The following is a 25,495-nucleotide window of genomic DNA, read 5'->3' as shown; positions in this document are numbered from 1 at the left end:
ACATATAACATTTCAGCTAGAAAACAATAGGTGTTAATGGCAGACATTTCATTACACATTCAAATCCAAAGCACTTTCCGCTGCATGTTTTTTTCTTTTTTCCCATGTATTCAGCAATAAAATTTACCATATCAACTGCATGAATTAAATCCAACGTAGCCATGTAATATGTAACACAACATCTATGGAAATAACATGTTTAGTATAGGGAGTAGTATTAATAGTGCTAAAATAATGAATGCATACAGAAATGTATTGAGGAATTTTATTTAGTTAGTAAACCTGTTAGTACAGAAGAAAATAATAGCCCGTTTTAGTCCCATTTGCTTGTGTTACAAGTACTGTAGCAATAAGATTAGTTTTGGCACACAGACTTAGTAGTAAGTGCAGGTCTGGGAAGAGCCATCTGGACCCAGCACAATGACCTCCTCAGTTGTGGTAATGGTGGTGGAGGAGGAAGCAGAGGTGATTTTGGAGCAGGTGTCTCCAGCAATTGTCGAGCTCTCGGTGGTGGTGTTGGTTTGGGCTGGCTTACTGCAGTAGGAGTTAGTTGTTAAATTCCCTGGGTTCGGAGTTGTAGTTTCAGTAGTGGTGACGATGGGGTTTGTCTCATTATTTAATGTTTCAGATTGTCCACTTCCGATAAGAACTCGTATTGTTGTAGGTGAGATGGAGTTTGTCGTTTTTATGTAGATTTTACTTGGGGTGATGGTCTTCGTCTCAATATTGACAACTGAGGTTTTATTTATTAGCAGACTTTTCACCTCTACGTTGTTTATCATCTCTGTAATAATTCGGACACCTAATAGGCTTCTGCTTCGAACTGTTGAGACAGTTATGTTCTCTTCTGGATAGCTGTGTACTGATGGTGTTACAAGCGTTAGGGAAGATATATTAGTGCACTGTGTCTCAGTGCTGTTTGCACCTTCTGAATTTGAAGCTGTAGTTATTGTCTGTGCCAAACCTGTTGGAGAAAATTAAAGAATAAATATGACACACAAACTATATACATTACCAATAGAAGAAAAGAAAAAAAACTATCTTAGATTCTTGAAAACGTAAATGTAGCAAACAGAATTGTTATCTATAACTCTTTAGTAGGAGCCCACATATATTTGCCTTTGCAACTAATCACCATTAAAAACAGCCATCATGTGCTACAGATGGCATACTGTAGTTAACCACTTCAGCCCCGGAAGAATTTACCCCCTTTCTGACCAGGCCATTTTTTACGATACGGTGCTGCACCACTTTAACTGACAATTGCACAGTAGTGCAACACTGTACCCAAACAAAATTTTTGTCCTTTTTTTCCCACATGTAGAGATTTCTTTTGGTGGTATTCGATCATCTCTGCGTTTTTTATTTTTTGCGCTAAAAAAAGACCAACGATTTTGAAGATATTTTTAACTTTTTGCAATAATAAATATCCCCAAAAAATATATAAAAAAAAACCTAACTTTTTTCTCAGTTTAGAACGATATGTATTCTTCTACATATTTTTGGTAAAAAAATTTGCAGTAAGCATATATTGATTAGTTTGGACACTTTTGACACTATTTTGGGACCATTGACATTTATACAGCGATCAGTGCTATAAATAGCCATTGATTACTGTATAAATGTCACTGGCAGGGAAGGAGTTAACACTAGGGGGTGATCAAGGGGTTAAATGAATTCTTGGGAGTGATTCTAACTGTGGGGGGATGGGACTGCCTGGGGGAGGAAACCAATTGTTGTTCCTAAGCATTCGTGCAGGAGTGCCATTGCGCCGCCTTCAATCGACAACGGCCGGTCGGCGAGCGGTTAAAGTGGATCAACAGTAAAACAACGAGAGGGCAATGCTGGACTCCGTGAGATAGTAAGTATTTGAATTTACAAAGTCAGGTGCTAAATAACTAAATAAAGCGGTTGACTTTAAAAAAAAGTGGGTGAAGTTTCTCTTTAAGTAGATCTAAGCCCTAACTGGACATTTCCCTTGCTACGGCGCTGTGTATCATAAACAGTTTTTTTAAATACTTTTTTTTCCTTTATCTCTGTACTGTATGTTTTTGTAGATCTCTTTTCTGGTAAAATATGATGCACTTCAATTTGCCCTAAAATTAAACTATGATGGTTTGGTTTCTTTTTTTATATATGGGTTTCAACTATCTATTTATCCTTTTTTACTATGTGTTTAAATTCTGTTTTTCAAAATAAACATTTGTTGTGCACCCCCTTAGGTGCCGCTAGTTTAATCACTTCAGCCTCGGAGGAATTTACCCCTTCCTGACCAGAGCACTTTTTTCACTGTAGTGCGTCACCTTAACTGACAATTGCGCGGTCGTGCGACGTTGCACCCAAACGAAATTGGCGTCCTTTTTTTCCCTCAAATAGAGCTTTCTTTTGGTGGTATTTGATCACCTCTGTGGTTTTTATTTGTTGCGTTAAAAACAAAAAAAGAGTGACAATTTTGGAAAAAAAGCAATATCTTTTACTTTTTGCTATAATAAATATCCACAAAAAATATATAAAAAATGAATTTCTTTCTCAGTTAAGGCCAATATGTATTCTTCTACATATTTTTGGTACAAAAAAAAAAAAATCACAATAAGCGTATATTTATTGGTTTGCGCAAAAGTTATCGTATCTACAAAATAGGGGATAGATTTATGGCATTTTTATTATTATTATTATTATTATTTTTTATTAGTAATGGCGGTGATCATGACTGCGACATTATGGCGGACACATCGGACACTTTTGACACTATTTTGGGACCATTGTCATTTATACAGCGATCAGTGCTATAAAAATGCACTGATTACTGTGTAAATAACACTGGTAGGGAAATGGTTAAATACTAGGGGGCGATCAAGGGGTTAAGTGTGTCCTAGGGAGTGATTCTAACTGTGGGGGGCTACCACTGACATGACAGCGATCACTGCTCCCGATGACAAGGAGCAGTAGATCCCTGTCATGTCACTAGGCAGAACAGGGAAATGCCTTGTTTACATAGGCATCTCCTCATTCTGCCGCTCCATGACACAATCGTGGGCCCCCGGCGGACATCAAGACCGCGGGCCTCACGGGCCTCGCGGGCACGGTCACGGTCACAGAGTTTGCTGCGTGCGCACCCATAACGCCGCAATTTAAAGGGGACGTACCTGTACGCCAATTTGCCCAGCCGTGCCAACGTACATTGTCGTGCGCTGGTTGGCATGTGGTTAATAAGCCCTCTGAAAATGGTTTCTTTCCTGGCTGTTCAGAATACTGCCTCTACCACTCTGACACATCCCCTTTAATAAGTTGAACAACACCAGAGTAAATTGACACAATGTACAAAATGTATTGGTCAAATAGAAGCAAGGTAATACAAACTGTGACCAAAATGTATTAACATACTGTTCCTATACAGAGTAATTCTATACCAAAATTGCACACAGAAAGCAACACACGAGTAGAGATGGGCAAACTGTCTGGGCCGAGCATCTGTTTAGCCCCGAATAACGCCCATTTAGGTGTTCGGAGGACATCCCGCCGAGCGTCCCACAATGCACTGCCCGCTGCACAGTGCATTGTAACAGCCCTGATTGGCCGAAGCAATGCATCTGAACGCTGGTCCCAAGGCAAGGCTTTGCCCAATCAGGGCACAGGGCACAGAGCACTCTAATAGCCCTGAGTGTACAACGTCATGATGACTTTGCCAAATCATGGCTCAGTGCTCATAGTTCCACCTCACACTATAAAATGTTCTTTCCCACGGAACCTTTTGCAGTGTGAAGTTGGAGATAGAGCAGGGCTCAGTGAGAATAAATATTTAGCAAGCTAGTAAGTGTGAGTGTCAGTGTAGTGTTAGTGTAGTGTCATTGTAGTGTGAGTATAGTGTCAGTGTAGTGTCAGTGTAGTGCAGTGTTTTAGTGCTGTATACACACTTTTTTTTTCTTGTTGCTGCGTCTTTTTTTTTTTCCCCTGCTCCCTTTTTTTTAAATGGTCAGCTGCAGTTTGTCCTACTGCGATGCTGGTGTTCCCCCTTTTTTTATTAATATTCAGGTGTATATATATATATATATATATATATATATATATATATATACACACACACACACGGGGACAGAAAGTATTCAGACCCCCTTACATTTTTCACTCTTTGTTATATTGCAGCCATTTGCTAAAATGATTTAAGTTCATTTTTTTCTTCATTAATGTACACACAGCAACCCATATTGACAGAAAAACACAGAATTGTTGATATTGAAAAATTTATAAAAAAGGGGGAACACCAGCGTCACAGTAAGAAAAACTGTGGCTGACAATTTAAAAAAAGGGGGCAGGCAAAAAATAACAATAATAAAAAAAAAAGGAAATGTGTTGTGGACTGCCGCTGACACAAATTGAAAAACTAAAAAAAAAATATATATATATATATATATATATATATATATATATATATATATATATATATATATACAGTGGGGACTGAAAGTATTCAGACCCTCTTACATTTTTCACTCTTTGTTATATTGCAGTCATTTGCTAAAATCATTTAAGTTAATTTTTTTTCCTCATTAATGAATACACAGCACCCCATATTGACAGAAAAACACAGAACTCTTGACATGTTTGCAGATTTATTAAAAAAGAAAAACTGAAATATCACATGGTCCTAAGTATTCAGACCCTTTGCTGTAACACTCATATATTTAACTCAGGTGCTGTCCATTTCTTCTGATCATCCTTGAGATGGTTCTTCACCTTCATTTAAGTCGAGGTGTGTTTGATTATACTGATTGGACTTGGTTAGGAAAGCCACACACCTGTCTATATAAGACCTTACAGCTCACAGTGCATGTCAGAGCAAATGAGAATCATGAGGTCAAAGGAACTGCCTGAATAGCTCAGAGACAGAATTGTGGCAAGACACAAATCTGGCCAAGGTTACAAAAAAATTTCTGCTGCACTTAAGGTTCTTAAGAGCACAGTGGCCTCCATAATCCTTAAATGGAAGATGTTTGGGATGACCAGAACCCTTCCTAGAGCTGGCTGTCCGGCCAAACTGAGCTATCGGGGGAGAAGAGCCTTGGTGAGAGAGGTAAAGAAGAACCCAAAGATCACTGTGGCTGAGCTTCAGAGATGCAGTCGGGAGAAAGTTGTAGAATGTCAACCATCACTGCAGCCCTCCACCAGTCGGGGCTTAATGGCAGAGTGGCCCGACTGAAGCCTCTCCTCAGTGCAAGACACATGAAAGCCCGCATGGAGTTTGCTAAAAAAACACCTGAAGGACTCCAAGATGGTGAGAAAAAAGATGCTCTGGTCTGATGAGACCAAGATAGAACTTTTTGGCCTTAATTCTAAGCAGTATGTGTGGAGAAAACCAGGCACTGCTCATCACCTGTCCAATACAGTCCCAACAGTGAAGCATGGTGGTGGCAGCATCATGCTGTGGTGGTGTTTTTCAGCTGCAGGGACAGGACTACTGGTTGCAATCGAGGGAAAGATGAATGTGGCCAAGTACAGGGATATCCTGGACGAAAACCTTCTCCAGAGTGCTCAGGGCCTCAGACTGGGCCGAAGGTTTACCATCCAACAAGACAATGACCCTAAGCACACAGCTAAAATAACGAAGGAGTGGCTTCACAACAACTCCGTGACTGTGCTTGAATGGCCCAGCCAGAGCCCTGACTTAAACCCAATTGAGCTTTTCTGGAGAGACTCAAAAATGACTGTCCACCAATGTTTACCATTCAATCTGACAGAACTGGAGAGGATCTGGAAGGAGGAATGGCAGAGGATCCCCAAATCCAGATGTGAAAAACTTGTTGCATCTTTCCCAAAAAGACTCGTGGCTGTATTAGATCAAAAGGGTGCTTCTACTAAATACTGAGCAAAGGGTCCGAATACTTAGGCCCATGTGATATTTCAGTTTTTCTTTTTTAATAAATCTGCAAAAATGTCAAGAATTCTGTGTTTTTCTGTCAATATGGGGTGCTGTGTATTCATTAATGAGGAAAAAAAATGAACGTAAATGATTTTAGCAAATGACTGCAATATAACAAAGAGTGAAACATGTAAGGGGGTCTGAATACTTTCCGTTCCCACTGTATATATATATATTTTTTTGCGGTTTTTTTATTATTGTTATTGTTTGCCCCCTTTTTTAAAATTGTCAGCCACGGTTTGTCTTACTGTGACGCTGGTGTTCCCCCTTTTTTATATATTTTTTTTTTTTTCATTTTTCAAATCAGCGGCAGTCCTCAATTGTACACAGTTTATAGTGCACCAAACACCACATTTCATTAAATAAAGTGCATACAATCACCCATTTCCTATTATCTAATAAATGTGTGTAATAAGCCCCCCCATCATGTCTTGGAGGCCAACAAGGAGAAGCAGAAGTTCCCTTGCCACTATGAGGAGGCCAGCAGTGTCCACAGGCAAAGATGGACATGGTTCACACTGAAACAACAAATTGGCAGTCATGTTCCCCCAGCTGCAGTGTATTGCCAAGTTGGTTCCAGTGATAAGGATGGAGGGGATGATGATGATGAGGTCACTGACTCTTCTTGGGTGCCTGATAGAGCAGAAGAGGAAAGTGAGGGGGAGGCAAAACCCAACGAGACAGCCATCATGGAACAGTAGGAAGCAGCCACCCTATTCTATCAGATTGTAGAGCTCTTATCTCCTGGCCCACTTCCCAGAGCTCAGCAGTGTGGACCTGTTTTAGCACATGTGCAGCTGATCACACTTTGCAATTTGCAATCTCTGCCACAAGCAGACCAAGTGTGGAAAAAACATCATCCATTTTCGGTACCATATGCTTGAAAATGCATTTAACCTCTCACCACTCAGCCTGTTGGCAACAGCACCTCAAAGCCACACAAAAGGGACAGACTTCTCCTCAATCCTCACCCCTTATCTCTATTCCCACTATATATCAAGAACTCTCAGCATCTTCCACTGATAGGGATGATGGTATTGAAGTGGAAACGAGGGTCAGTTTATGTGGCCATAGTTATGTGCGTAGTAAGACTGATCTAGAGTTTCAGCTAAAAAACATTCTATACATCTCATGTTCAGTGCACTTGTGACAGGCTGCGGTTAGACACTGAATTCACCCATCCCCCCCCCCCCCCCCAGCACAGACATCTGTGCTTACCACACTGACACTGACCTTCCTGAAGCTATAGTATGTTAGCTGATTAACAAGGTAGATAAGGAAAACCGCAAATGCAAACCTGCAAGATTCTTGCAAGAATACAAGGAAATAACTTTGCTAAATTGCTTTGCATCAATAAGAGTAGGTTGGCTGTTTTTAAAAGGTTAAAAATGTTTGTATAACGGAAATATACCGCCTGTTCGCTTGTGGCGCAATATACTTAAATGATATTTACACTGTGTAAGCTGTAATTGGGACACTTGGCATGCAGACAAGAGTCGGGTCAGGTGTCCACTGCTTTGGCCAAAGTGGAATAAAACTCCCTTAATCGAGTCCTGTGTCCAGCAAAGTCATTTATCGATATTCTGACTCCTACAACAGTATACCAAAGGGTGTCACAGGTCCTTGCAACAAGTCTGCCAGCAGCACACCACCAGCTGTAGTTTATAGCAGGCAACATTCTCAGCTTGACCAAATTGCTGGCTTTACAACTCCTGCCTTTCCCTCTAGTGGATTCTGCTCCCTTCCGGGAATTTGCAGAATGTGCTGTACCACAATGGCAGGTTCCCAGTCATTATTTCTTTGCATGTAAGGCCTCTCCAGCTTTGTGCCATCACATGGAAGATCGTTGTGCAAGGCAGTCAGCAGCAAGGTCCACCTTACTGCTGACATATGGTCCAGCAAGCATGGTCAGGGAAGATATATTTTGTTCACAGTACACTAGGTAACTCTGCTTGCAACTAGGAAAGATGCATGGCAGGACTCAGTGATGGAGTGCTAAAAGGTCAGTACAGTGTAGGGCAGTATGCAGAAGTCAGTAGGATGTTAGGGCAGTGTACTGAGGTCTGTGAGATGTAGTGTACAGAGTGATGGATAGCTACAAAAAAGATAGACAACAATCCAGAGGTATAAAAATAGCTGCTAAAACCTTTAACCACTTCCCGCCCAGCCCATAGCAGATGACGGCCGGACGGTGGTTCCGTTATCCTGACTGGGCGTCATATGACGTCCAGCAGGATAGTATGCCGCCGCGCGCCCGCGGGGGCGCGCATTGCGGCGAACGGTGGAGCGGTGTGTCAGCCTGACACACCGCTACACTAATCTTGGTAAAGAGCCTCCGGCGGAGGCTCTTTACCACGTGATCAGCCGTGTCCAATCACGGCTGATCACGATGTCAATAGGAAGAGCCGTTGACCAGCTTTTCCTCACTCGCATCTGACAGACGCGAGTAGAGGAGAGCCGATCGGCAGCTCTCCTGACAGGGGGGTCTGCGCTGATTGTTTATCAGCCCAGCCCCCCTCAAATCACCACACTGGACCACCAGGGATCGCCACTAGGACCACCAGGGAAGGGGCAACATGTGGATGGCCAGGTATGTACCCCATGGCCATCCACATGTGCTCAATGTGCCCAATCTGTGCCAATCAGTGCCCACAAATGGGCACTGATTGGCACCATTATGTTTCAGTTATGCCCAGCAATGCCACCAATAAGTTTTATCAGTGCCACCTGTCATTGCCCATCGGTGCCACCTGTCAGTGCCCATCTGTGCCCATCAGTGCCCATCAGTGCCCACCAATCAGTGCCCATCAGTGCCACCTATCAGTGCCACCCATAAGTACCCACCAGTGCCACCCATGTGTACCAATCAATGCCACCTACGAGTGCCCATCAGTGCCGCCTATGAGTGCCCATCGGTGCCACCTATGAGTGCCCATCAGTGCTGCATACCAGTGCCACCTATCAGTGCCCATCAGTGCCACCTATCAGTGCCTATCAGTGCTGCCTATCAGTGCCCATCATCAGTGCCCGTCAGTGCCACCTCATCAGTGCCACCTCATTGGTGCCACCTCACTATCATTGGTGCCACTATCAGTGCCCATCATCAGTGCCCGTCAGTGCAGCCATATCAGTGCCTGTCATTGAAGAAGAAAACTTACTTATTTACAAAAAATTTTAACAGAAACAAAGAAAAACTTGTTTTTTTCAAAAATTTCGGGCTTTTTTATTTGTTGCAAAAAAAAAAAAAACGCAGAGGTGATCAAATACCACCAAAAGAAATCTCTATTTGTGGGAACAAAATGATAAAAAATTTGTTTGGGTACAGTGTAGCATGACCATGCAATTGTCATTCAAATTGCGACAGCGCTGAAAGCTGAAAATTGGCCTGGGCGGGAAGGTGTCTAAGTGCCTGGTATTGAAGTGGTTAAAGTCTCACTGTAGGAGAAACGTAGGGTGGCCAAGTCTCCATGAAGTCTTCTGACCCATCCAAGTGTGGTGCTGCATGCCATTCTATTTTTTATAAATAAAATTGATAAAAGACCATGAGCAGAGTTCATTTCATCGACTAAAATATTTTGTTGACTAAATAATACTATTTTAGTCAACTAAAACAATTCAGATGACTAAAATACGATTAAAACTAAAATACCATTTTAGTCAAAAGACTAAAATACGACTAAAACTAAAGTGTCATTTTAGTCAAATGACTATGACTAAAACTAAATTGAAATTTGATGTCAAAATTAACATTGTTGTTACCATAGGGAATATAAATATCCCCTGTGATAGCAACAGGCAGTGACATACACTTTTTACTAAGAGATCTGGGGCAGAGGTGGGGGACTCGAGTCATATGACTTGACTCGAGTCAGACTCGAGTCACCTGTTTGAGGACTTGCGACTTGCTTGACAAAATTAAATAAATGACTCGACTTGACTTTGACTTGTCACTAATGACTTGCGACTTGACTTTGACTTGGGCTATTTGACTTGCAATGACTTGCAATGACTTGGCACCACCAGTTCTGTGTCTTGGCCTAGGCAAAAGCCGCCCCCCCACAAAAGAAAGCTCCCCCGAGTCCCGGCTTCGGGGTAGATCAGTATTTTGACTTAATTTGTGACTTGACCAAAATAAATGACTTGACTTGACTTGCTTGACTTCTAGCAGGGACTCGACTTGACTTGCTTGCTTTTCGCCACAGTAACTTGGGACTTGCTTGTGACTTGAAGGTTAAGACTTGAGACTTGCTTGTGACTTGCACATGTGTGACTTACTCCCATCACTGATCTGGGGTCTATTAGACCCCAAATCTCTCCTCTGCCCTTTAAAGCTTTAGATCATAACAAAATCAGTATGAGCCAATGCTTTTTTTCAAACTATTAATGGTTTGTTTACAACTGGTGAAACCAGAAGTGATGAGATGCTCGGGAGAGTTGTGGAAGATGGCGGGAGAACCCTCCTACCGCTTGCAAAAGCAATCCAAGGCCTGCCTTACAAAATATTGCATCCCTGGGTATCTGTTTAAGAAATTCTGCACCACCAAATTAAGAACATGTGCCAGGCATGGTATGTGTGTCAACTTTCCCTGTCAAAGGGCAGACAGAAGGTTAGTGCCATTATTGCACACTACCATTCCTGGTACAGGCTGCCATGGCATTAACCACCTCTGGGTCTGCCCCTGCAGAGCAGAAAGAATCTCTGCTCCGGTGTGGCTCCTGTCCCCTAGACAGACCAGCTGAACCACTGCATGGCATCTTTTAGCCTGGCTTGTTAAATAGCCCCTTGAATGCTTATGGGGTACTGGTGGTTCATAGGACAATTCAGCAGAAGAGGGCATTGAGGAGGAGGAGGGGCTGACAGATCTCACATCATCATCACCACCAGCTGTATGGAGATGTGGCGGCAAAACAAGCAGTTTCAGGCAGTCATACACAGCCAGTGTTCAGTTGGCTGAAATTCAGCAGGAATTCCACCTGCCCATAAACCGCCTGATTTTTGACATGCCCACCAGGGGGAACTTAACTTTGGCAAGGCTGCAGCAGCTGCACATGCAGCAGAAGCCCATCAACAAGTACCTGTGTGAGTATGGCACAAGGACAAGCTCAGGGGAGCTCGGCTTTTTTTCTCCACACCAATGGGTGCTGATAATGGATGCATGCACTGTACTGTCACCATTTGAGGAGAGGGAACGCAGGATGAAATATCTTGAGGAAGCCTTAAAAAGGAGTTTATGCAAAACCTTTCCAGACTCTGGTAGGTTACAGTTTAATTAAAAAGGTATTTTTGAGGCTTCTGTTGGTCAAAGGAGGAGCGGTGGAGAAGGGGGCAGCCTAAGTGATGCTTTTAAAAAAGTTTTAGTCCTCAGCACCCTGGGCTGTCAGCTTCCAGATCCCACTGACAGTGTCTGCATCATATGGTGGAAGATTATCTAGAGGTGAAAACAGACATGGAGAGCTTTCCAGTAGACGATCCACTGGGTTACTTGGTCATGAGAATAGACCACTGGCCAGATGTTGCCCAGTATGCAATTGAGCTGCCCTGCATCCACCCTGCTTTCCGAGCAGGCATTCCGTGCTGCCGGAGGTTTTGTGACAGATGAAAGAGTGCGTCTTTCCACAGACTCTGTTGACCGGCTGACATTTCTCAAAATTATTTAGTCCTGGATTAGGAGCAGCTATAAAGCCCCTGATGTCAATGCTGCTAATCAAATTTGTTGGGAATCTCTGCATGACTATCTAGGCTGCCTAGCTTTGTGGGTGTTTATTTTATCTTTAAGTAATTTTTTGGTATAGGTTTCATGGGTACAATTATCATATAAAGCCAAATGTTTCTGCACCTGTGTGACAAGTGCATATAATTTTAATTTCTTCACATCAGGGTAAAGTCCTGCGTTCCCCAAAAGCAACTGTGAGGGGTTACAATGTGCAGGCACATTTAAGGTCCGATTTTTTGTTTGACAGGTGCATATGATTCCATTTTTTACAGCAAGCCAATGCTTGCCAATTTTTTATTTTATCAAGTATACCTCTATAGGGTTACTGTGCAGAGGCATTACCAACACTCAAGGCCCAATTTTTCCACACCTGTGTGGCATATTTTTAAGAGCAGAGTCCAATCCTGCGTTTGCCAAGGATAACTGTGAAGGGTTATGGTGTGAAGGCATCACCAATGCCCAAGGTCCTATTTTTCCACACCTGTTACTTCTATCCAAAGTCTGCGAAAGAGACACCAGACTTTATAAAAAAAATCATTAATCTTGGCTTGAGTGTACTATAATTTGCTTTCTTCATATAAGGCTTGCTTACTGTGGTGTAAAACTTTGTTTTTTCCATGCAAGAGACATCAGAATTTATCCAAAAAATTTATAATCGTGTTCCGAGTGCACTAAAATGTGGCCTCATCATGTAGACTGGCTCCCCAAGCCATTGTTTACAAAATAAAGAAAGCTTGCAGGGAAAATCAATTTAAAATGTCATTTTTTTCCTTTATATATGTCAGTTTTGCTGCAGCCGGTTCTATATGGGGTACAGATGGGCCACTTAACAGGCAGACTAAGGGGATCCCCAGGCACTTTATTTAAAGGATATTTTTCGATTTTATTGTTTCACTTTAAGCATCATTAAAATCACTGTTCATTTAAAAACTATGTTTTTTAAAAGGTTTCTTTTGCATCGATACATGTCCCCCAGGGCAGTACCCGGGCACCCATACCTTGCATATAAGCCTTAAAAGGGACTTTAGAAAGGACTTTAAAAGGGACTTTTGATTTTTTGGATTCTGGTCCCATACACCTGTTCTGGCATTTTGGTGTACAACAGAACCCGGGGGTGTTCTGCTCATACCATACCATATACTCTGACCAATTTAAACTATGGCAGGGTCACCAAGAGTGAAAAAGGGCACTTTAACTTAGGACAGTATAAACCCCCAGAGGATACGCTGCCACTAGAACCCTAAAGTAACCCTGTTAGTTCCAAGTCTGCCTGCAGGACTTTACTTTAAAACTGGTAAAGCAGTTTTCAAGAATGATGGGTGGTGAGATCTATTCAGATTGCTGTGAGACAGAATAGGCACTCTTAGGATAGGTAATTCTGCCTGCTTTTGTTGGGGCCCTTATGGTGGTGCACAGCTAGTGATGTTCGGTGGCTTCTGTCTGCTTTTAATTGAAAAGAACAAATTATTGGGGAAGTGTTTCGTGGAGTCAGTTGGCAGGGGAACATAACCATAGCAGGAAATGGAACAGATTAAAAAAATAAATTCTATGTCACCAGGGCAATCCTGGATGGATGCTATGATAGTGTTCTACGGTAGACTAAACAGGCAGGGCAGTGGCCAGGAAGCAGGAGGAAGAGACTGTGTTGGGCTAAAGTTTCAGTTTTTGCCGCATAGTATGAGCAATGTGTTAATAACTCTCTCACCAGTCCTGCATTTCAGCCATGGATGTCAATAGCGGAGGAGCCCTTGTAATGCTGGAGATGCGGAAGATGGCTGGTGAACCTGCACTGGAAAACTATGGATGCAAAAGTTGGTTGGCGAGCCTTCATTGGAGCACAGTGGCCACCACTACTTAGCCCATACTGGTGGGAAAGTGCCTGGATGACTCAGCACTCTAGCCTGGACATCTGTTCTCTACCCAAATTCTGGCACTGAGAGCACAGAGTCTCCCCAAGCAGTTCACAGAGAATATCTCCACTCCTTCCTCAGGTCACTTGGTGGCCTGGGACCTGTAGCCCCCCCCCCCATGTAGAGCAGCGTCACTTTTACATAGTAAAACTACACCTCCCACAATCCTTTTTTTTTTTTAAGCACCTCCTCCTCTATAGTCAAATATTGTCCAAACAATGGAGCACATGCAGTGCTAATGGGAACATAGTGAATGAGCATGCTGGGACTTGCTGGTCAACAGGGGCTTCTTCCAAATATATCTTAGGCACGAATGGCAGCACCCTTCCACTTCAGTCCTCATGCATGGCCATTATCTGAATCAGGAATGAGCTTGAAAGTGCACTTGGGCCTTAGGTGACTCATCATGCAACACCTTGAGCACTGTTTCCTTATGTTTTTTGGGTAGCAACAGCTGCCATCTATCCCCTGACCTGTTTGAGGGGCCCCTTCGGTAGATCATCCTGTCTCTTAGCTGAAATTGCTCCCATTGTCTATGGACCTGTTTTTCTTTGGGGCATCTACTAATAATAAGTCTGATTTACACACCCATAGTGTCTTCAGCGCAAGTTGCAAGAGGGGATCTTCCCATAGATCTTTCTTTGTTAGCTGCGGTAAAGATTACAGTAGAGCTATGGTATCGCATCTGCAGTTACTCCAATGGCCTCGACTCCCATGGCTCCATTAGCTTGATGTCCCATTCCTTGGCACAAAGCCTGTACTCCCTCTGATCCAGTCACCTAAAGAATTATTTTTTTGTGTGGTCTTCGAGAGAAAGCTTCCATATCTTAATTACCCACACCTGGGTGTTATATCATACTGAATTGAAACCCGGACAAGGCGGCTAGGCATCGATGCCTGGTGTCATCTAATTTGGCTATGGTAAGGACATGAGTGAGGAGATTATTGCCTGTCCTGACCACGAGGTCGGCCCCATAAAGATAATGTTTCAAGTTGTCTACTGCAGCCCAATTAAGAGTTAAGAACTCAGCCGGGGGTAAAACTTCTACTGACATAAGCAGCTGGGCACAAGTGCCCTTCGTTCTTTTTATACAGCACCCAGCTGAACCTGTCTTGGCTGGTTTTAACATGAAACTGATGTGGCTTGGAAGGGTCCACATAAGCCAGTACCAGAGTGTTGGTCGAGTTCTTCTTCAGCTGATTAAAGGCCTGCTCACATTATTCAGTCAATTGATGTTGCATGGACTCCTTGGACTTTCATGGCCCCTTGGCAGATTTCGGTGTCCCCTGCACCCCCTCTTCTTCCACTTTCAACAGTTCAGTCAAAGAATGAGTGATCCTGGGAAACCCTTCCACATATCTATGATAATAGGAGCAGAACCCCAAAAAGATCTTGTGACATTGGTCGGTCCAGGCAGGCAGTGACAGCCTCGAATTACTCTGGGTCATTTGCTATCCCCTCTGCAGAGAGAACATGCCACAGGTAGATGCCACAGGTAGATGACCGCAGTTCTGTAGAACTGGCATTTCTCCAGGGACAGCTTTAGCTCCTCTTCATGGAGTCTCTGCAGAACCTTTTCTAACCAGGTGAGGCTCTGTGATTCCTGTGATGCCAGCCTTCTTTAGTTTTGCGAGTTGCTTGCGCAGGTCTTCCAGCTCACTTTCAACATGCTCTCTCAATAAATGGCATGTCTTCCTGTAGCCAAATACAGTGTTGTACACTTTTAGCACATCCAACATCATAGTCGTTGCTCGAGAATATTTACTGCCATTTCAGGAGTCGCCCCTTGACTTTCTTTCTCCAATCAGGAGGTAGTGGGGAATCCTTGGTGTTGAGGTATTCCTTCTAAGATTTCTTCAAGAGTTCCCTCCACTAAACTGGTGCCAGCCACTGGAGTGGCAAAATGCACCTCCCTTAATAGTACTCATTGTTTCGAACCATAACAGGGACTTTCCCTTAATTCCTCTGCAGAACCTTGGTTGGGATCAACATCAACCTTGCCTTGTGACCCAAACTGTGAAACTCTCCTCCTGCATCGACCTTGGCTTGTGACTCCGACTACGAAACTCTTCTCCTGCACTGACCTTGGCTTGTGACCCCAACACTGATCATAGGTCTAGCTGCTCGGACTTCCTTATCTGTTGCAGACCTGAGAGCTGAGCTTGTCTGGCGTTGTCGGCCATTGGTCTCCACTCAGGTATTACAGGTATTCTCCTAACAGAATAATCTGGGCACAACATGGAGACCGCCGCACCATCACGATCCCTGAGTGACCATGTTGTTTCGCTAACTGAGGCTGTTCAAGGCCCACAAGCACCAGTGCAAGAGTAACAAGGTGAAGTAATTGAATTGCAAACACAACTTGCACAGTAACGCCAACAGACAGCTACTAACAGGGATTCAAACCGCTTCCCTTTACCTGATAAATTCAATGGGGATGCTAATCTCTATAAAGGCTTCCTGAATCAATGTCAACTGCACTTTTAGCTGCTACCTTACCGATTTGCAACCCAACACTCCAAAACAGGCTTTGTTATATCTCTGTTCATTGAGGAGGCCATGGCATGGGTTTCCCCATACTTGGAGCAAGACCATGAGATTCTAGGAGATTGTGAGGGGTTTGTGATGACCGTGAATTAAATTTTTGTTGATCCAAATCGCACCGCAACAGCTGAAACCGTTTTACTGAACTTGTGCCAAGGAAGACGTACTGTTGCTGAATATGCTGCCGAATTTCATTGATGGGTAACTGAAAGCACTTTCTGAAAAAGATTATATATATATATAAGATATATAAAAGATTAACTTTCCAGAATAGATACGCCCAATGGGCTTGATCACTTTATTAAATTAAGCATTAAGATCAATAGACGATTTATGGAGAGACAATGTGAGAAACAAAGATCTGTTGACTTCAGCTCCTTGTTCCATCGTCAATCAATGCCTAAATCATTTGCCAGCTATGAACCGGAACGTGAACCCAAACCTATGCAGATTGGAGTTCTTAGCTTTGCTGAAAAGAGACGCAGACGTGAACTGAATCTTTGCCTCTTTTGCGGTCAGTCAGATCACTACGCCCTCAGGTGTCCAAATAAATCAAGACGAACAAGACAAACCATTGCAGCGGCGGGTCAAAGAGAATTGTCCACATCTAGGGAACAAGTGGGATCCATTACATAACCCTTGTCTTCCGTAACACAAAGAGAAAATGAGATTGTCTGTTACTAACCACATTTTTCTGTAAGCGTCACTCTTAAAGAGAAAGACCAGTTATTCTCCACCAAAGCAATGCTGGATTCTGGGGCTGGTGGTAACTTTATGGATTTTAAGTTTGCTGAAGCACATTGCATCACCCAAATACCTAAACCATCCTCAGTACATATGGAGACTGTGGATGGCTCTCTACTCACCTCTGGATTAATCACTCATGAGACTGTTCCTCTGCAGTTAAGTATCGAGCCCGGACATCAAGCATTAATATCTTTCAACCTGATTTCTTCTCCTTAGTTTCCTGTTATTTTAGGAATATCATGGCTATCAATTCACAACCCCTCTATTGACTGGCAGGCCGAAAACCTTGCCTTACCCTCTGAACATTGTGAGTTACATTGTCAAAAGAGAGACATCTCATCTACTATTATCGGACTGACATCAACTAACCTGGAAAAATTGTCCCCTCAATACCAAGACTTTAAAGACATTTGTGATAAGAAAAATGCAGACCAATTACCACCTCACTGGGCATATGATTGCCCAACAGAGCTTGTACCAGGAGCCCCAATTCCTTTTGACCACCTTTACAATCTTGCTGAACTTGCTGAAGGCATTAAGGGACTTTCTACAAGAGAACCAGACGAAGGGGTTGATCCATCGCTCAACCTCTCCTGCTGGAGCCCCGCTATTCTTTGTTGAAAACAAAGATGGAACCCTGCGCCCATGCATCGATTACAGAGAATTAAATAAAATGACAGTCAAGAATCCTTACCCACTTCCATTAATTCTGGAACTATTTGAAAGACTAATGACAGCAAACATTTTCATCAAGCTTGATCTGCGGGGTGCATATAATCTTGTTCGCATTCAACCTGGAGATGAATGGAAGACTGCCTTTCGGACAAGATATGGACATTATGAATCCCTAGTAATGCCTTTTGGACTCTGTAATGCACCAACTACCTTTCAACATTTCATAAATTATGTTTTCAGAGACTTGTTAGACCAATTTGTGGTAGCTTATATGGATGATATACTTATCTTTTCAACCAATTTACAGGAACACCAGGATCATGTTCGTACTGACTTTGAATGACTATGACAAAATAAATGATATATTAAATTGTAAAAAAGTATGTCTGAAAAGACCCGTATACAGTTCTTGGGCTACATCATCTCTCCTGAAGGGCTGAACATGGATTCCAGCAAGATCCAAGCCATCCTAGATTGGCCTTAAGAATGTGCAATGGTTCTTAAGGTTTGCAAACTTTTACCGGAGATTTATTTAAAAATTTTCATAAATCGTGGCTCCCATTACTTATGTGACAAGGAAGGAGGAACGCTTACTGTGGTCCACAAAGGTAGAAATGGGTTTCTCACATCTGAAAAACGTATTCACCACTGCACCCTTACTGGTACACCCTAACCCAGAACTTCCCTTTATAGTAGAAGTAGATGCCTCCAATACAGCCATCGGAGCAGTTCTTTCGCAGAGAATTGGTGAAAAAATTTTTTTACACCCATGTACCTTTTATTCCCGCCAAATGACAACTGCAGAACAGAACAATGATATCGGCAACAAGGAACTTTTAGCAATAAAAGAAGCCTTCTCTGAATGGAGACACCTTCTGGAGGGCACTACACATCCCGTAACTCCTTACTGATCACAAAAATCTTGAATTTATTAAATCCGCAAAGAGACTCAATGCAAGGCAGGCAAGATGGACCCTTTTTTTTTCAAGATTCAATTTTGTAATTTCTTACAGACCATTTTGTAATTTCTTTACAGATGTAAAAATGGAAAAGCAGATGCTTTGTCGAGAATTTCTTGTGACTCTTCTACCAACTTAGAACCAGTGAGTATGGGTGTGTCAGAGGCCATCATGAGAGGAGCTACCTTTCTACTGCTCTGTGAGGATTCTAGACCTTTTGCCACTAATAACAATGTCTCAAGATCCATTACTCTATACTCTGGCATGATAGGAGCAGACAGATGCGGCAGCTAGCATGTGTTTGTGTGCTTTGTTCAGCATGCTAAAACCCAAATCAGTAAACACTTGTGATATACTATTGTGATATTTCTCAACGGATTCGCCTTTTTCCTGTGTAATCTCTTGTATACTAGTCGCTTGGTCTGCCAAGCTGTCTTGAGCTCATCTTTTTAACTGACTCACGAAGTCACATCCTGAGTCATAAGTATCTGCGCCCACCAGTACCAACTCTGCGTGTCTGCTACAACTGCGGAAGACCCGGCCAAAATCAAAAGGGAATGCTGAAGCCCTCGGAAATTCACCCATGAAGGGCGGGGCTACACCTGGACTGTTATGCTACAAGGAGCCCAGAACTCCCCTTCCCAATTTGCCAAGGCAATGGCCCTCATTCTGGACACCTGGATGAAGTTACACCCAGACATTGTACTTCTCCAGTATGTAGATGACCTCCTGCTCTGTGCAGATACTCTTGGAGACGCCTCAATCTTCTCCAAAAGCCTCCTCCACTACACAGCCAAGCAAGGATGCAAGGCCTCAAAGCAAAAGGTCCAGTGGCGCAGAGAGAAGGTGGTTTTCCTAGGTCACTGCATCTTCCAAGGCACCCGACATCTCACTGAAGAGTTGCTGCAATCAAGGTCATCCCTTTGCCTCAAGGTTAAAAGCCCCTTCCTGCCTTTCTAGGATTGATCTCCTACTGCCGTTCTTGGATCCCAGGAGCCTCCCTCTTGATGCAACCCCTCTATGATGCCCTGAAATGTGATCCTTTCCTGCTTTCCTCAGAAGCTGTGGACAATTTTGAAACTCTGAAGTAGATCCTCTCAACAGCCCCTGCTTTGGGCCTCCCAGACTATGAAAAGACTTTCAAACTGTTTGTCTCAGAGAGGCAAGGGCATGCCACAGGAGTTTTGGCTCAGGCCCATGGCAACAGGCTCAGACCCATTGGTTATTATTCCTTCCAATTGGACTCAGTGGCTAGGGGGGCCCTCCTGTCTCAGAGCCATCTTTGCAGCCCAAGCTCTCTTGGAAAAGACCGTTGACTTCATGTTGGGCCACCCTCTGATCCTCCTTGCCCCTCAAGACATAACTGCCATACTAAACCAAGTACAGCCCAAACACCTGTCCTCAACAAGACACCTGAGACTCCAGTGTGCCTTGCTTCTCCCCCGATAACCTCACCATCCTCCAATGTGATACCCTTAACCCATCCACTCTGCTTCCTCTTCTCGAGGGGGTAACCTCTTTGGAGAATGACCCTCATCTCACCGCTCATGACTGCTTCGAAGTGATGAAGATGGAAACATCACACCTACCGACAGTGACACAGTCCTTGAGAATCCTGACTTGACAGTTTTTGTGGATGGTTCCAGGTATGCAGACAGCACTGGACAGTACCACACAGGATACGCAGTCATCACCGAAGATACAGTTCTTCAGGCTTCAGCATTGCCTTCCTTCATGTCTGCCCAGGAAGCAGAACTCCAGGCCCTAACCATGGCATGCAAGCTAACAGAAGGAAAAAGAGCCAACATTTATACAGATTCAAGATATGCCCTCGGCGTTGCCTGCGATTTCGACATCTGGAAAACCAGAGGGTTCCTAACAGCAGCAGGTACACCGGTGAAACACAGTGCAGCTATCAAGGACTTAATGGATGCCTTACTCCTCCCAACACAAGTGGCTATACTTAAGGTGAAGGCACGCGGCAAATCGCAAGTCCCAAGTGAGTGAGTGAGTGAGTGATTTGTATAGAGCAACAAATGCGAACTGAATCGTCTCAAGGTGCTTGATCAGTCCTGTGTTGTCCTGCCTCAAGAAGCATGGGGCAATCACCTGGCAGATACAGCTGCAAAACAAGCTGCAAATGGAACGCGAGAAGTGGTCAGCAGAGTGAATGCACCCATCCAGGATGACCCAATAGATAACCCTGAAGAGACTGTGCAAATTACCATGATTCTACAACACCCTCCTGTGAACAGGACCCAACTCAAGGGAGTAACAAATGGCAGCTGGCAAAGAAGAGAAAGACGTGTGGATCAAGAAAGGAGCCACAGAAACTGAAGGAATCGTGGAATTAAACAAGAGACAGTGTCTGCCACGTGTCCCATTTGCATGTTCTCCGGATGGCCTGAAGCCTATCCCGTTACCAACATGACGGCAAAGACCACGGAAACAGACTTCTAACAGAAATAGTGTGCAGATATGGTGTCCCAGAGGTCATAGAGAGCAATCAGGGGCTGGCTTTCACAGCCTCAGTGACCAAGGAAATATGGGCAGCTTTAGGGGTCACACTAGCTTTCCACACCCCATATCATCCTCAGAGCAGTGGGAAGGTTGAAAGATTAAACGGCACAATAAAGTCTAGAATGCTAAAAATGTCTCAGGAGACAGGAATGAGTTGGCCAGATAGCCTGCCTATTGCCTTATTCAGTGTTAGGTACACTCCAAGGGGAACCATGGCCTGTCACCCTATGCGATATTGTTTGGTTCAGCCCCCAGACTGGGTTGTTACTTTCCACAGCAATTACAGCTCCAATCTGATGTATTGACTGATTATGTGATTTCTTTATTTCGAGAATTAACCAGTATCCATTCGCAAGTGTTTTCTTCCATTCCAGATCCTGATTTAGATACAGGAACATACAGGCTGGTTCCCGGTGATTGGGTCCTGGTAAAGAAGTTTGTGAGAAAGCACACCCTTGAACCCAGATATGATGGTCCTTTCCAGGTCCTCCTAACAACTACCACATCAGTAAAGGTGACCAGAAAGAACTCGTGGATACACGCCTCCCACTGCAAGAAGGTCCCTGTGCCTGAGGAAGAGGCTGAGGAGACCAAACCATGATTCTGTATATCCTTTTCATTGTGATCATTGCTCAGGCACAAGAGGTAGCCATCAAACAAAAAGATGGTATAACACAATTCTGGTATAACTCATCCAATACACATGTTGCCACTTTTATATTGTCTTATGAACAGATAATTCCAGGTGCTATGTACAGGATCAGGTCCTGGGATAAAACATGAATTCCCATGACTGTGTAGGTATGCGTTACTGACACCTATTCGGGTAACAACTGTGATTCCTGGGGAGCAGTGGGATGGAACACTGGGGATACAAACTGGGGGTACAAGCCTGAGAACGTCTTGAATAGAAAGGACAAAAATGGGAAGTCACTCAGATAGAATGACAATCAACAAACATACAGATCAGTATTTCACTAAGGAGTTCAGGCTGGCCATTGAGAATCCTAGCCCAGGAGACAGCGGGACCTATGTTCTGGTGGGGAAGTGGGTATCCCAGTTTTAGAAAACCTTTCCAACTGAAAGATATGTTCAATAACCCAGAGTGGGGAGTTCCCCAATCTACATCTAGCTCAAACCCCCTGAAGCCCCATATACAGACATTAAAGGACATGGTAGCCATAGCAGACCCTACCTTTGAGGATACTATGGCTGCAGAAACCGAGTTCTCAGATGTCAACTTGTGGCTTGAATGGATGAGGTACAGTGCAGGGAAACACAATAAGACCAATTGCTATGTGTGTGGGGGGGCTAGACCCCATCTAGGAATGGTACCCCTAAACATACCCCCAGAGCATGAGACATGTTTCCTTAGCCTGTTTACCAACACAACCACTAACCACTCTCTGTGTCAACATTGGAAGAAGGAATATCCCATAGTCACCAAGACCCCCAAGCCAGGAGAAGGTATCACCATATACCCTGGAAATTACACATGTTATGGAAGATATCACGGGGGGGGGGGGGGCTTGGGAATTTCACTAATGGTTACTGTGGATCTTATAGTGAGGGGTCTACAGATCTGGTGCAGAATCAAGTCAAGGCTTTGGGAGACGTGTACTGGGTCTGCGGAGGCATGAAAATCAGAAGCAGATTGGCAGGACAGTGGACTGGAGAATGTGCATTGGCCAAGGCCATAATGCCTCTACATATTCTCTCAGAGAACCAAAAACCAGAAGCAATAATGCACCCAGGCCTAATAGGAAGTGTAGGTGTGCCCCAGCAGGAAGATTTGACCCTCATGTATACATGGGGGTCCCTAGAGGGGTCCCAGATGAGTTCAAAGCAAGAGACCAAGTAGAAGCAGGATTTGAGTCCCTGATCCCCATCATCGCTGTAAAAAAGAATGTAGACTGGATAAATTACATCTACTATAACCAACAAAGGTTTGTCAATTACACTAGAGATGCACTCCAAGGTTTAGCCGAACAACTAGAAGTCATTTCACACATGACCTTCCAAAACCGCTTGGTCTTAGACATGGTCCTAGCTGAAAAGGGGGTGTGTGCAAAATGATACCTGAAACAAGTACATGCTGTACTTATATTCCAGATAACACAGGCCCAAATGGTAAAGTGACCTTAGCCATCCAGAAACTTGAAGGTTTGTCCAAGGAACTAAAAAGGAATTCAGGGCTCTCCAACCCCTGGGATCAGTACTTCACTTGGATGACCAGTTGCTACTTCCTCATATGGACGACCCAGCTAAAGCCTACTTTGTCACAATGAATATATATATTTTGTGGTTGTTTTGTGGTTTGCATACACCAGCCTTATCTGACGTATCTTAATCTTAACGAAATAGTATATAAGTCTCGAAAAGAGGAAATAATAAAGAAAGTAATTTGACTCTGAACTAAGTGTCTCAGCGTGAGTTGCTTCAGCGTGCACGCTCTATATTCAATTTGAACAGGGGCAGATATAAAAATACCAGACCTTGGTTCTGGTTCTAATCCAAAACATAAGACAGAGACTTTTCTTTCAAAGATTAAAGAAACTTATGATAGGAACCCACTCTTAAACAATCCACCAAGAGATTTACACATGGACTTTCATGAGGGCCGCTGAACTTTTGAAAAAAAATGTATGTCCCTGAAGAGGCACGACTTAAGGTCCTTCAGTTGGTGCATGATTCAAAATCTGCTGGTCACCCTGGAAAATGGTAGACCTCCTTCCTCATACTTTTTGGTGGCCCTCTTATCGGAATGATGCAAAGGAGTATGTTCTCTCATGTGAGGCTTGTGCCCGACACAAAGTACCATGCTCCCTCCGGGTAGGTCTGCTACAGCCTCTCCCTGTGCCATCGCGACCATTGAGATCCATTTCCATGGATTTTATTGTGGACCTAACTCCTTCCAAGAGATTTACAACTGTCATGGTGGTGGTGGACCGTTTAACCCAGTTGGCTCATTGTGTGCCCATCACTAGCATTCCTTCAGCTGAAGACACTGCTGAAATATTTAGTATGAGAAATTAACAACTGCCTTTCATCCATGATAACATGGGCAGACTAAGAGAACTAATCAAACTTTAGAGCAATAGCTTCATTGTTTCATCTTCCATCTTCAGGATGACTGAACCGAATATCTACCGTTAGCAGAATTTGCTTACAATAACTCCTGCCATAGTTCCATCTCTCAAAGCCCATTCTTTCCCAACTATGGATGTCATCCATCTTTTATCCCTGGAGTTCCCATAGAGTCATCTTTACAAACTGTAAATGCAAGGGTTTCTGGAATTACTGAAGAAGACCTTACGTGAAGTTCAAGAATCCTATAAGGAAATTGCAAATAGACATAGACGAACCATTCCTCCCTATGCATTAGGTTATGAGGTCTGGCTATCCACTAAACACTTACAACTTAAACTTCATTCTCAGAAAGTTGGTCCTAAGTTCATTGGACCTTTTGAAGTAATTGCACAAATGAATCCTGTGGCCTACAAACTTAAACTACCGCCTTCTATGAAAAACCATCCTGTGTTTCATACGGCTCTTTTAAACCCTTTCAGAAATAATCCTTTTCTGGTCATACACATCCCCCACCAGGCCCTGTCCAGGTGCAAGGGGAAGAAAAATTCATATTGGATAAAATTCTTGACTCCCGTATTCATTGTGGTAAACTACAATATCTATTAAGATGGAAAGGCTATGGACCACAAGAGGATTCTTGGGAGTCTGAGGAGCACATTCATGTCCCTAGATTATTAAGAGAATTGCAGCAGAGATTTCCTTTCAGAAATAATCCTTTTCTGGTCATACACATCTCCCACCAGGCCCTGTCCAGGTGCAAGGGGAAGAAAAATTCATATTGGATAAAATTCTTGACTCCCGTATTCATTGTGGTAAACTACAATATCTATTAAGATGGAAAGGCTATGGACCACAAGAGGATTCTTGTGAGTCTGAGGAGCACATTCATGCCCCTAGATTATTAAGAGAATTTCAGCAGAGATTTCCTCAAAAACCTGGCTCTAAGACGCCCTGGGAAGAGAGTATTACTCTCAATTCCTGGGCTCAAACCTGTGACCTATTCTGTGTGTGGTATTGATTCTTCACATTGAGCTATCTTGGATGCTTGACAGCTCTGATCTATTGGAAAATCCTGCCTGATTTATTGGGACAACCCTGTTTCGGGTCTTGATTGCTGTTGAACCTTGAACTCCTTGCTCCTCCCATAAACTTGCTATATAAGCCTTGCCTCCAGGCTTACCTCCTGTCGCCAGATTATTGTGGTCTGATCCTGCTTACTGCTTGAGCTATGTCTATTGCTGTTGGAAACTACTTTGGCCTGTGACCCGACTACCAAACTCTCCTCCTGCATTAACCTTGGCTTGTGACCCCTGACTATGAAACTCTCCTCCTGCATCGACCTTGGCTTGTGCCCCCAACACTGATCATAGGTCTAGCTACTCGGACTTCCCTATCTTTTGCAGACCTGAGAACTGAGC

General features: G+C 43.5%; 1 protein-coding gene across 1 annotated transcript in view; it reads right to left on the bottom strand.

The window, feature by feature from the left end:
* Positions 1-229: 229 nt before the first annotated feature.
* The window catches only part of LOC141130023 (uncharacterized), a 110,159-nt gene continuing 84,893 nt past the window's right edge, over positions 230-25,495 (bottom strand). Inside the window, exon 2 of the mRNA XM_073618013.1 lies at positions 230-964. Coding sequence (XP_073474114.1) covers positions 375-964 — 590 coding nt within the window. The 3' untranslated portion in view covers positions 230-374. The remainder of the gene's footprint in view (positions 965-25,495) is intronic.

Source organism: Aquarana catesbeiana, linkage group LG02 (assembly GCF_042186555.1).
Source record: "Aquarana catesbeiana isolate 2022-GZ linkage group LG02, ASM4218655v1, whole genome shotgun sequence".
Taxonomy (NCBI): domain Eukaryota; kingdom Metazoa; phylum Chordata; class Amphibia; order Anura; family Ranidae; genus Aquarana; species Aquarana catesbeiana.
This window is presented reverse-complemented; position numbering and strand designations above follow the sequence as displayed.